This window comes from Lynx canadensis, chromosome A2 (assembly GCF_007474595.2).
Source record: "Lynx canadensis isolate LIC74 chromosome A2, mLynCan4.pri.v2, whole genome shotgun sequence".
NCBI classification, from domain to species: Eukaryota; Metazoa; Chordata; class Mammalia; order Carnivora; family Felidae; genus Lynx; species Lynx canadensis.
In genome coordinates this window covers 95,328,443-95,341,941 of record NC_044304.2, presented here as the reverse complement: position 1 = coordinate 95,341,941, position 13,499 = coordinate 95,328,443, and the positions used below count along the sequence as shown (strand labels likewise).

Here is a 13,499-nt window from a genome sequence, read left to right as displayed (position 1 = left end):
GCCACCCAGGTGCCCCAATTCCTTAGAAATTTTAAATCTTTCGCTTTCTAATATTTTCAGCAAAATTTTCTAAACTCTCTATACTTGATGGAGACACCCCCCCCCCTTTTATTTTCTTAGCCAAAACTCTTTGTAGACTATATTCCTGGAAATGCCAATTTAGACCATTCTGAAAAAGTTTGTATTTAGGATATACTCTAATGGGTGTAAATATTCCTAAATTGCTAGGGAAACTCGGCTGTGGACAGTGAAGAGGAGAATTACAATTTACCATATATATACTTTTGTACTTTTAAAAATCTTTAATGCTTATGTTATCATCTATTTGATCAAAAAACAAGATTGAAAAGATTTTATTTTGAGTAACCTTTTTTTTTCCCCCTTGGCTACCTCTTCCTTGTCATCCCAACCAGTCCATGCTCTGTGTGTGTATGTGTGTGTGTGTGTTTTATGTCTACCATATGGTAAGAAACTAAGGAATAGCCTTCAAAAACTGATTAATTCATATGCTGTAAAGGTGGTTTTAGAGATACGGTCCATCTCTCAGAGTCATGCTTGAACTTCATGTAAATTTTTGTTTTATTTTTTATATTTATATTTTTTTTAATAATTTTTTTTTTAAAGTCTGAGATAGTGTATGTGCATGAGTGAGTGTGCTAGTGGGGAAAGGGCAGAGAGAGAGAGAGAGAGAGAGGGAGAGAGAATCTCAAGCAGGCTCCATGCCATCAGCACAGAGCCTGATGAGGGGCTTGATCCCACGAATGATGAGATCATGACCTGAGCTGAAATCAGGAGTCAAATGCTTAACCAAAATAGCCACCCAAGAACCTCCAAAATTTTGTTTTTGACCTAAGTCAAAGTAACAGTAAGTAACAGAAATTCTTTACATTGGCTTATGAATGTGTATGTTTTCTATTCTTTGAAAATTAAAACTTGGTAATTCACCAGGAAGTTTGAAGCCAAATGTATGATTCAAATATAACAACTCTGGGATCTCTAGATACTTACATTTGTGTTTGATTTTATTTGAATCTTGATCCCCTAGTCTTTCATTTATGTTTTTCCATATCCTGCTTTTGTTTTGCTATTTTTTAAGATAGTAATTTTTTATACTGTCTAAAATTTTCTGTGGAATGAGTCCAGGTAAAAATAACATGCATAGTATCATATTCCTTTTTTCAGCTTTATAAAATTCAGCACTTTACTGGTCCTTTGAGGTTCTGTTAATTAAACCATGTTAATGATCAAAGTTTAGTGATTGGTATATTAACAAAATATGGATCAAATTTTCATGGTTAAATCAATATTGAGTGTTTCTAATGCTCTGAAAAGGGCAACCTATACTTACCAGCCCTGAAATAACATTTCATATCTTGCATATTAAGGAAAAAGGCTTGAACACATACAAAAAACCCTGGAGCTGGCTTTCTCAGAGGCAACATGGAGGCAGCCTTCTGTGGTTCTGCTGGACGACCTTGACCTCATTGTTGGCCTGCCTGCTCTCCCAGAACATGAGCATAGCCCTGAGGCTGCGCAGAGCCAGAGGCTTGCACATGGTAATGGTAACACATCCACTCGTGGCCATGGGCCTTTTTCTTTGGTTAGACAGTTTTAGTCTTAATGTTAAATCTGCTGTCTTCAGAAAACAGATATATGTTATATTGCTTTTGTGGCCTCTGTATTAGCAAAATTGGTAAATAAGAGCCATGTGAAAATTCTACAACCTTGTGATTAGTCTGTTGGGGCCTTTCATTCTCATATACTTATTAGAAATTGCTTAAGTATACAGATTTACTCTGTTCATTTGAAAAATATTTCTATAATGCTTATGCAGAGTCTCTATTCTTAAAATCTAGGAGAGGGAAGAAAAGGAAACCATTTTAGTACAGAATACTGATAGTAATAATGACAGCTACCATGTGCTGAGTGCCTTTTCTGGGCTAGGGATTGTTTTGTACTCTACAGGTAAATATTCTGCTTTTACAGGTGAGTAAATGGAAATTCAGAGGTTAGGTAACTGACCAGGGTAGCATAAGTAGGAGGTGGTAGGCTGTGCTCTTCTGGAAGTGTGCACAGGGCACTGTAGGAACATGCACCCTCAACCGGGACTGGGAAGGGGTGGGTAAGGAGCTATCAGAGAAGGCTTTTGGAGCGAGTTAACAACTGAGATTAATGCAATTTTGATGGAGAAGTATAAATTAGCATTAAGTAGCTTCATGCTAATAAAGAAGCACAGGAAGCGTGATCCATAGGCAAAGATACAGAGGTACAAGAAATCGTGGTATGTTAGGGAATACGTGGCTGGAGCTTAGAATTCATGGAGAGCTCAGGTTGGCTGCTGGAGGATTTGGTAGCATTCGGCTGCCTCAAAGTTCTTGAGATCTGGAATTGATAGAAAATGCAACCACAGTGCCTTGGTTATTGCAAATAGTGTTAACCACACAGTTTGAATCCTGTAGCATCTGTGAAACTTATTAGAGTAGTGTTTAATGGAATGCTGCAGATTTCTAGGTCACGATTCCTACACATTGTTAATGCTTGTTTCAGTTCTGACAAAGAACTGGCCGTAGAAAGAGATTGTTTAGAAAGTCATAGGAATGGGAACTGTATTTTGCCCAATCAACAGAACACAATATTGGAAATTTATCTTCCTTCTATATTTCAGAGACTCCTGTTTACTTTCTGAGATCCAGAAGTAAGGAACCTCCTAGGCATTGTTTTGAGCTTACAAATCGAGTTTATAGTACCTGCTAGGCCTCCGTTAGATTGGTTAGAGTGTGGCAGATATTAGGTCCTCAATAGATAAATCAATGAATGAGTGGCAGATGTAATATTTAAAAGGTATGAAGGATCCATACTCTTTGTACTCCACCTTAAAGCTCGACTTTAGGTTATCATTATTTTTAGTGATTTTATAATTTTTAAATGTCATGTTTATATTTACTAAGCTTCTAAACTATATTGCTTAATTCTAGCTTTGAATGATGCAATGAAAGAGTTTATTTCCATGGGAAGTTTGGTAGCACTGGTTGCCACAACCCAGTCTCAACATTCACTGCAACCTCTGCTCGTCTCGGCTCAAGGAATTCACATATTTCAGTGTGTCCAACATATTCAGCCTCCTGATCAGGTAACATACGACTTGTGAGAATTGCTGAAATATATCCCTCTTTATATAAACCTTTTTTCAGTTTTATTAATGATTTATGTCTTTAAACTTATGGTTAAGGATATTTAAAAGGTGACATTTGGGGGGAGGGCTCAAAAAAAAGGTGACATTTGGTGCATGTTGTGCTTAGATGCACAGTTTCCATTTATAACCATCTGAAATGTTACGATGTACTTTCCAAGGCTTTTTTGAAAGCATTTCTTCTTCTTCTTAAAGTTTTCTTATTCCATTTAAAAGGAAACAAAAACCCTAAAAATTCTGAACTGCTTCATTTCCCATTGGTGAAATCTGTAAATACATCGTGGAAATTAGAATTTTTTCAGTTTATTCAGATATAATTGACAAATAAGTTTGTATATATTTTAAGTGTACCATACGATTTATACATTGTGAAATAATTCACCACAATCAAGTTAATTGAACACATCCATCACCTTACATAATTACCTTTTTTTCTTTTTAATAAGTAAGAGCATTTAGTGAGAAATGTGTATCAGTTTGTATATGTGTGTGTGTATATGTGTGTGTGTGTGTATGTACATTATATATATATAATGTATGTATATTATATATACATACATTATATATATATATATATATATATATATATATATAATTCCCCCCCCCGTCATCATGATAAGTCTACTCTTTAATCCCCTTCACCTATTTTACCCATGCTCCCACCCACCTCCCTTCTGGTAACCATCAGTTTGTTCTCTGCAGTTAAGAGTTTCCTGATTTGTCCCTTTTTTTTTTTTTCCTTTTCCTTTGCTCACTTGCTTTGTTTCTTAAATTCTGTGTATGAGTGAAGTCATATTTATCTTTCTCTGACTTATTTCACTTAACATTATACTGTGGTTCTAGGCATGTCATTGCAAATAATAAGATCTCATTCTTTCTTATGACTGAATACGCCATTGTATGTATATACCACACCTTATCTATTCATCTGTCATTGGACACTTGGGCTACTTTCATAGTTTGGCTTTTGTAAATAATGCTACAATGAACATAGGGGTGCATGTATCCCTTTAAATTAGTGTTTTTGTATTTTTTTGGTAAATACCCAGTAGTGTGATCACTGGATTGTAGGGTAGTTCTATTTTTAATTTTGGGGGGAACCTCTATGCTTTCCACAATGGCTGCACCAGTTTGCATTCCCACCAAAAGTGCAAGAGGGTTCCACTTTCTCCACATCCTCGCCAACATTTGTTGTTTCTTGAGTTTTTGATTTTAGCCATTCTGGCGAGTGTCAGGTGATATCTCACTGTAGTTGTGATTTGCATTTCCCTGATGATGAGTGATGTTGAGCATCTTTTTATGTGTCTGTTGACTATCTGGATGTCTTCTTTGGAAAAATGTCTCTTCATGTCTTCTACCCATTCTTAATTGGATTATTTGGTTTTTGGGTATTGAGTTTTATCAGTTCTTTATGTATTTTGGATACTAAGCCTTTATCAAATGTGTCATTTGAAAATATCTTCTATTCAGTAGGCTGCCTTTTAGTTTTGTTGATTGTTTCCTTCAATGTGCAGCAGCTTTTTATTTTGATGTAATCCCAGTAGTTCATTTTTGCCTCTATTTCCCTTGCCTCAGGAGTTACATGTAGAAAAATGTTGCATTGGCTGATGTCAGAGAAATTACTGCCTGTGCCCTCTTTAAGGATTTTTTTTTCTTTAAGGATTTTTATGGTTCCAGGTCTCACATTTAGGTCTTTAATCCATTTTGAGTCTATTTTTGTAGATGGTGAAAGAAAGTGGTCCAGTTTCATTCTTTTGCATGTGGCTGTCCAGTTTTCCCAACACCATTTGTTGAAGAGACTGTCTTTTTCCCATTGTATATTTATTAATTGACCATATAATTGTGGTTTATTTCTGTGCTTTCTGTTCTGTTCCATTGATCTGTGTGTCTATTTTTATGCCAGTACCATACTGTTTTAATTACTAACACTTTGTAATATAACTTGAAGTCTGGAATTGTGACACCTGCAGTTTTGTTTTTCAAGATTGCTTTGGCTATTTGGGGTCTTTTCTGGTTCCATATAAATTTTAGGATTGTTCTAGTTCTGTGAAAAATGCTGGTATTATTTTGATTTAGGGATTTCATTAAATATATAGATTGCTTTGGGTAGTATAGACATTTTAACAATATCTGTTATTCTAACCTGTGAGTGTGAAATGTTTTCCCATTTCTTTGCGTTGTCATGAATTTCTTTCATTAGTATTTTATGGTTTTCAGGTTACAGATCTTTCACCTCTTTGGTTAGGTTTATTACTAGATATCTTACTATTTTGGGTGTGGTTGTAAATAGGATTGTTTTCCTAATTTCACTTTCTGCTGTTTCATTATTAGTGTATAAGAATGCAACAGATTTCTATACATTGATTTTGTATCCTGCAACTTTACTGAATTCATTTCTTAGTTCTAATATTTTTTTGATGGGGTCTTTCTACATATGGTATCATGTCATCTGTATATGGTGAAAGTTTTATTTCATCTTTACCAAATTGGATATCTTTTATTTCTTTTTGTTGTCTGATTGCTGTGGCTAGGATTTCAGTATCATGTTGAATAAAAGTGGTGAGGGTAGACATGCTTGTATTATTCCTGACCTTAAGGGAAAAGCTTTCAGTTTTTCACCATTGAGTATGATGTTTACTATGGGATTTTCATATAAGGGCTTTATTATGTTGAAGTGTGTTCCCTCTAGACCTACTTTGCAGAGGGTTTTTATCATGAATGGCTGTTGCACTTTGTCAAATGCTTTTTCTTCATCTATTGAAATGATCCTATGGTTTTTATCCTCTTTTATCCAAATAAATGTTTTTTAAAATTTGATTAAACATTGTTTCTTTACCAGCACCCTGATACTTTTTTTTTTTTTTAAGTTTATTTATTTATTTTGAGAGAGAGAGACCACACAAACAGGGGAGGGGCAGAGAGAGAGAGAGAGGGAGACGGAGAATCTGAGTCTCTGCACTATGAGCGTAGAGCTGGATGCAGGGCTCAAACTTAGGAACTCTGAGGTCATGACCTGAACTGAGATCAAGAGTCAGATGCTTAACTGATTGAGCCACCCAGGTGCCTCCTGATATTCCTTACCCACTATGATTTTAGCACTCATTTCTAATTTTTTGGTTTTTCCCTCACACCACCAAGCAATTCTCAGACACCAGATGGGTGTGCTACAATTCAACTCAATTCTGACACCATCTAGTCAAGATATCATCAGATTCCACAGGTTAAGTAAGAGCTGAGTCCTCTAAGACTGCTCTCCACTTCCAATGCCAATTCGAAATCTAGCTTGTTACCTTTGCTTCTGACCAGCTGGCTATAAATCAGAGATTCCCCTGACCCACTCCTTGGCTTTGATTGATTTGCTAGAGTAGCTCATAGAACTCAGGAAACTAGTTTACTCAGTAGATTACTGGTTTATTACAGAGGCTATTAAAGGATACAAATCAATAGCCAGATGAAGAGATGCATAGGGTGAGGTTCTATTCTCACAAAGTTGCTTCTCTCCTTGTGAAGTTTAGGGCCTGGCATGGTGGCTTAAGTTTTTGTGGAGGTTTCATTACATAGGCACAATTGATTAAATCTTTGGCTGTTTGCAGTTAATTCAACCTCCAGTCTTGGAGGTTTTCCCTTCCTGGAACCAAAAGGTGGGACTGCAAGTTTCAACCCTCTATTTATGGTTGATTCCCTGGCCACCAGCCCCCCATCCTTAGGTGCTTTCTGAAAATCACCTCATTAACATAAACTCTGGTGTGTTATGAATATCAAGACACTTTTATCACTCTTATCACTTAGGAAATTCTAAGGGTTTTAGGATATCTGTGCTAGAAACAGGACAGAGACCAAATATGTTTCTTATTATGAATCACAATATCACAAGCACATATGGTCCATCGTCCCCTTTGGAGACTTCTGTTCATGATGGTTTTAGAGGCAGGGAGCTCAAAGAAGAATGTTCTAGGACTGACAAACACATTTTAACCTCCTCTTTAAATTTTTTTTTTAAATGTTTGTTTATTTTAGAGGGAGAGAGAGAGAGAGTACGAGCAGCAGGGGGCAGAGAGAGAGAGAGAGAGAGAGAGAGAGAGGGAGAAACAGAATCGGAAGCAGGATCCAGTCTCTGAGCTGTCAGCACAGAGCCCGACGTGGGGCTTGTACCCATGAACCTTGAGATCATGACCTGAGCCGAAGTCGGACGCTTATCCAACTGAGCCACCCAGGCGCCCCTTAACCTCCCCTTTAAAATTTTTATCCTAAATATTCAGGCCCTGTGCTAATTAACTGTTATTGAAAAAAGAAAGTGTTATACCTATTATTAAGCATAACACAATGGTAGTGGGATTGGTCATTGAATATCATTTTAGAAGTAAGTTTTATAGGAACAACAACAAAAGCCACTCTTGAACCAAATGTTACTTACTAAAAAGGCTTCTTATTGGAGAAAGAAATAGCAATCGTTTATCAATGTGATTTTTTTTTTGCAACTTTATTGAGGTATATTTGAAGACAACAAACTCAGTATTTAAAGTGTACAATTTGATCAGTTTTAACATGTATATACATTATATATTGTATGTACACCACTTAATATGTATAGACCATAAAACCATCACCACAGTTAAGGTAGCAAACATTGCCATCACTCTCAAAAGTTTCCTGGTGCCCCTTTGCAATCCCTGCCCGCCCCCCCCCCACTCAATCTGCAGACAACCACTGGTCTGCTTTCTGTCACCGTAGATTATTCAACCTGATTTTCAAAATATATGTACTAAAATTTACATTTGAGTAAAATTAGAAATTGAATTTTGTGTTTTTTCTTTAGGAGCAAAGATGTGAAATGCTACATAATGTAATAAAAAATAAACTGGGCTCTGATGTAAACAAGTTCACTAATCTTGACCTGCATTGTATAGCTAAACGAACTGAAGGGTTTGTGGCTAGAGATTTTACAATGCTTGTGGATCGAGCCATACATTTTCATCTCTCTCACCAGAGCATATCCACCAGAGAAGGTATGTGTTCTTATTCAAACCAAAATCTGTAATTGTTCCATTGCAGAGGAATGTTAACATCCATTAATGTAAGTATTAAATATATTCTATTTTAGTATATAAGCAGTTTAGTAGAAAATTGACATCTCCAGCTAAGATGGTAGCATGTTTTGAAGATTCATACACAGATGTGACTACCAAAAGTTGTGTTTATTTTTAAACAGAATTAGTTTTAACAACATTGGACTTCCAAAAGGCTCTCCAAGGATTTCTTCCTGCATCTCTGCGAAATGTCAACTTGCATAAACCTAGGGACCTGGGCTGGGATAAAATTGGTGGATTACATGAAGTTCGGCAGATACTCATGGATACTATCCAGTTACCAGCCAAGGTAACTTTTAAAAAAAAAGAAAAAAGAAAAAAAGAAAAAATCAAGTATCCCAGAAGAATTACTGAATGGCTTTATGTGTTGACTTGCCTACTCTCAGTTTGATTAAAGAAAACTTTATTGAGTTATCAAATAAATGCCAACACTATTTTTGGCACTCTAATGGATTTTTTAAAGTATTTGGTAAAGTCCTTGTCTGTAAGAAACTTAGAAAGCTGGGATGATATTTACAGTAAATATATTTTGATGTGAATTTCACAATTATTGTGTTTTGCTTGAATCATTCAGATTGTACTAAAGCAAGATGAACTGTCAGCTGGGATTTGAACAAAAATGGGTAGAAATAAGCTGAAAGAGTCATCTAGGTCCACAGAACTGATGGAGTAAGCCAGATTTCCAGACTCTGGGTGTCAGTCCTGGAAAGATAGAGTTAGCAGGCAGCATAGACCAAGCAGGTGGCAGGATAAAGGGGGCAGAGGTAAATTGTTCAGAATCTAGGTGGTAGTGCATTTGAACCACAAACCTGAGAAACGAGTATCATTGCATGAGATCAGGGATCCATGCAGAGAGATAAAGACATGGGTGAGTAAGGACCTCAGTTATATGTAACTAGATGGCAAGTCCTGGAAGTGTGGCCAGTGGGGCCTGGGACACACTGAGTGCAGCCCAGGACTGCAGGTTGAAGCCTGTCAGAGAGAATGCAGGCGTGGAATAACTTGCCAGCAGGATCATGATTCCAAATGCTGAGTCTGGGCATTGGACACCAGATGCGCAGAGACTCTCTGCATGATGGCTGACTCTGGGGCCTCTTCAGATCAGAATGGAGGTAGAGACGGGGTTAGAATTTTGTCAGCAGGTGGAACTCAACAGGCATTCCTCACAGAGGAATCCAGGATATTGCTGACAGTAGCCTGATGCCTGGCTCACCTGTTGACACAGTCTTCTTGCTCTTTGGTAATTTAGAAGCGGTCAGTCGCTTGCTCAGCATGGAGACTCTTGGGAGAGCTTACTGTTATCATTACACATACTTCTCTATTATTTTTCTTTCTTTGATGGAGTATATTTGAATATGCATAGTTATCATAACTTGCCCTGTGAACCATACAAGGGGAAGGCAATCTACTTGTTAAAAGATTGTTTTTATTTTCTTAATGTACTTTTTGTAATATTTTTAAAAGCCAGGAAAAAAACACAAAGAAGTTCTGATGCAGTTGTGCCCACTTTATGTAGAGTGTATTCCATGGCCCAGTTGGTAAAAAATCTGTGGTAATTCCTTTGAACTTATGTACTGAGTAGGAATTTTATTTTCTGTCCTTATCCTGTTAATAAAGGTGGCAGTTACTAACAATCTGAATACTTTTTCTCTGTACATTGACTTGGGCTGCTCCTTAGTTATTTTTTTAGACTTAGCTCTTGATCATAGTTCTATATTTTTCAGTACCCAGAACTATTTGCAAACTTGCCCATACGACAAAGAACGGGAGTACTGCTGTATGGTCCTCCTGGGACAGGAAAAACCTTACTAGCTGGAGTAGTTGCACGAGAGAGTGGAATGAATTTTATTAGTATCAAGGTATGTTTTGCATTTATCTTTTCTTCTTTTTTCTATTGAGGTAAATTTACATAACCAAGTTACGTGGTGTGTAATGCAATTACAGTGCTATGTAACCACCACGTCTCTCTCACTTCAAAACGTTTTCATCCTGTTCCCTGTCCCCCGAGCCCCTGACAGCGACTAATCTGCTTTCTGTCTATGGATTTTCCTGTTCTGGACATTTCATGTAAAAGGAGTCATGCAGCATGTTGTGTTTTGTCACCGGCTTCTTTTACTTAGCATGTTTTCAAGGTTTATCCAAGTGGTACTGTGTGTCAGTACTTCAGTTCTTTTTAAAACTGAGTGATAATTCATGGTGTGGGTATGTGAGTTTTTTATCCATTCATCATTGGGGGGTATTTGAGTTATTTCCACCTTTGGGCTCTTAGGAATAATGTTGCTGTAAACACTTGTGTACACATTTCTCTGTGGACATAGGTTTTCATTTCTCTTGAGTGTGTGTACCTAGCAGCGTAGTTGCTGGGACATGTGCTAATTCTGTGTGTGACTTTCTGAGGAACTGCCAGACTGTTTTTCCCAGTGACTGCATCATTTTCTATCCCCACTGGCAATGATGAGTGTACCTATTTCTCCGTATCTTTGCCAACATCATTTATGTTTCTGGATTGTAGGTTAGTCTCATATTTGGAAAACGAGTAGCAGCTATCCATCTGTTAGTGAAAGCTGTGTGGGAAATTGGATAATGAGCCACTTCTTTTTTGTAGAGCTTATGATAGTCTTAAGGTAAACAATTATAAAATAGAATTTTAAGTTCTTTAATATATAAATGTATAAAATTTTATAAATATAATAAACTAGAATTATAAATTATATTAATATATATAAATATAATAAGACATTATAAAATAGAATTATGTATAAATACTCAGATAAAAAAATCAAACTGTACCTGAAGGGAGGAGAAAACCTAGAAGACTAGGGGCTGGAGACCACATTGAGACAGGAAGCTGGGTTTTTATAGCTCTGTTCCTTGTTGGCTGTATTTCATCCTCACGTGGGCCACACTGTGCCTGAGTTTTCTCCAAAGGTGCATGTAGTAATTAAGGGACACAGTAGCATACAGCTTTGGGTAGTGCCTCAGGCTGCCACAGATGTGTCATTATGGTCTGAGGTCCAATATATTATTTGTACTGTTTCAGCAACCCCACAATATTAGTTTACCAAAGAGTGATTAGATTTCAAAGGAAAGGAATCATATTATATTGTAGCTTTATTCATAACTGATTGAGAAATCTGCAGTTGGGTTATGCCTACTCTCTTTTTTTTTTAATGTTTATTTTTGAGAGAGAGAGAGAGACAGCAGGAGGAGGGGGCGAGGCAGAGAGAGAAGGAGACACAGAATTCGAAGCAGGCTCCAGGCTCCTACCTGTCAGCACAGAGCCCGATGCTGGGCTAGAACCCACGAACCATGAGACCACGACCTGAGTTGGAGTTGGACGCTTAACTGAGCCACCCAGGCGCCCCAGGCTGACCCTCTTTTTAATCACATGATTTTTTTTTTTTTTTTTTTGTGATATGATTACATGGCTACTGGCTACCCTGGCAATAATGGAGAAACACTGTAACTAAAATTTCCCTACCTTCTTTTTCTGGATTCTGGAATAACTGTGATTATACACACTCCTCTTTTCTGCTTATGACTAAACTGTAGTTTCACTGTTAAAATAATATTCAAGATGAAAGATATTGTTGTAGTTCAGATTGTTCCATTAGGGAGGACATTTTATCCCTTTTAGTAAACCTTCAAATCACAGTTTGGGATGAATTCTCAATGGAAAGGTTCCAGTGAAGAGAATTCTCTCTGGGTGGGTAAGAGTAGATCCTAGGAGACATGCATCAAAGACCGGGGCCATCCCTGACACCAGTATGTTGCCTTGTTCCTAATATTTTGCCTGGCTTCTTGTTCCATCCTCTTTGGCTCTTGATTGACTAGGAAATCTAATTAAATGCTAGTATATTAATAGATATCTAGCTGGCTTAATATTAGAAAGTCCTTATTGTGGTCACATATCCTGATCAGTATTTGGTCTTTTGAGGTAATGATTTTTCACTGGAGATCACGTTAGAGCCTATTTAGTTTTTTAAAAGATCCCAATTTAAGCAAAGTTTATCCTCATTATTAATTTTGTTAAATGGAGTAGTTTTGAAAGTTTTTCAGTTGACTTAGAAAAGATGATCTCTTCTGCACCTCTGTACAAATAAACTGGTTTCAGTAATTGAAGATGATTAAAATAATTCATGTCTCATTACATATTTTTTGTAGTCTCCAAAAATTTGAGATAGATGGAACATTTTCCCTTTTTAAACCATTTGTTACTAAACAAATAATTATTCAGTATTTATGCAACACTGTTTTTGGCACTGGGGATTCAGTAGTGAACAAACCCACCTTTTTGGAACATACATTTTACTGGCAGAGAGAAACAAGAAACAGACACATTCACTATATAATGTATTATCAGATGGGAGAAGGTTCTATGCAGGAAGACAAGCAGGATAAGATGGGGTCATCACACAGGGCCTTTCTGGGGCTGTGGCCTTCTGTAGAGAGCTACACCATGAGATGGCTAGACAGAGGAGACACAAAGTGTGGAACTTGTGATGGGATATTTATTCTAGCCACACAATTTTTGAAATGTATTTAAGAGACATCTGTTTAATCATATTAAAATAATTTCCCATGAGGGTCCCCTAGGTGGCTCAGTCGGTTAAGCATCCGACTTCACCTGAGGTCATGATCTCGCATTCGTGGGTTCAAGCCCTGTGTCAGGCTCTGTGCTGACAGCTCAGAGCCTAGAGCCTGCTTCAGATTCTGTCTCCCTCTCTCTCTGCCCCTTGCCCGTTCACACTCTCTCTCTCTCAAAAATAAACATTTAAAAAAATAAAAATAAATTTTCCCATTAGTGCATTTGGACTAAGTCCTAAACAAAAATTATATTTTGTTTTCAAATAACTATCTCAGGTCTAATTTAATTTTATCTCCTAGGGGCCAGAGTTACTGAGCAAATACATTGGAGCAAGTGAACAAGCTGTTCGGGATATTTTTATTAGGTTGGTTCCCTCTGAATATTTTTTAAGTAATGGACACTATCATTTTTCAGTGCTTTTTGGTATTCACTTGTTTATTTTAGAGAACTGATGTTTAAAACTTTAATTTATGTGGATCAATAAGCTAGAGAATTCTCCAAATATCACTTAAAATATAACATCTTTGATATTAAATTCTGGAAGTTAGTATTATATTTAAATAGAAATATTCCTAAAATGCTATCGCAAAGGAATCTCAGAGTAGATTTTTATAGGAAACACATAATTACTCCA

The 13,499-nt window shown here is 36.8% G+C and overlaps 1 protein-coding gene across 3 annotated transcripts in view; it reads left to right on the top strand.

Moving 5' to 3' along the window:
* PEX1 (peroxisomal biogenesis factor 1) overlaps nt 1–13,499 on the top strand; it is a 47,255-nt gene that overhangs the window by 23,908 nt on the left and 9,848 nt on the right. For all 3 annotated transcript variants that reach the window (XM_030307949.2, XM_030307950.1, XM_030307951.1), the window contains exons 12-17: nt 1,386–1,556; nt 2,976–3,130; nt 8,007–8,196; nt 8,400–8,566; nt 10,002–10,136; nt 13,165–13,229. In XM_030307949.2, coding sequence (XP_030163809.1) covers nt 1,386–1,556; nt 2,976–3,130; nt 8,007–8,196; nt 8,400–8,566; nt 10,002–10,136; nt 13,165–13,229 — 883 coding nt within the window. The remainder of the gene's footprint in view (nt 1–1,385; nt 1,557–2,975; nt 3,131–8,006; nt 8,197–8,399; nt 8,567–10,001; nt 10,137–13,164; nt 13,230–13,499) is intronic.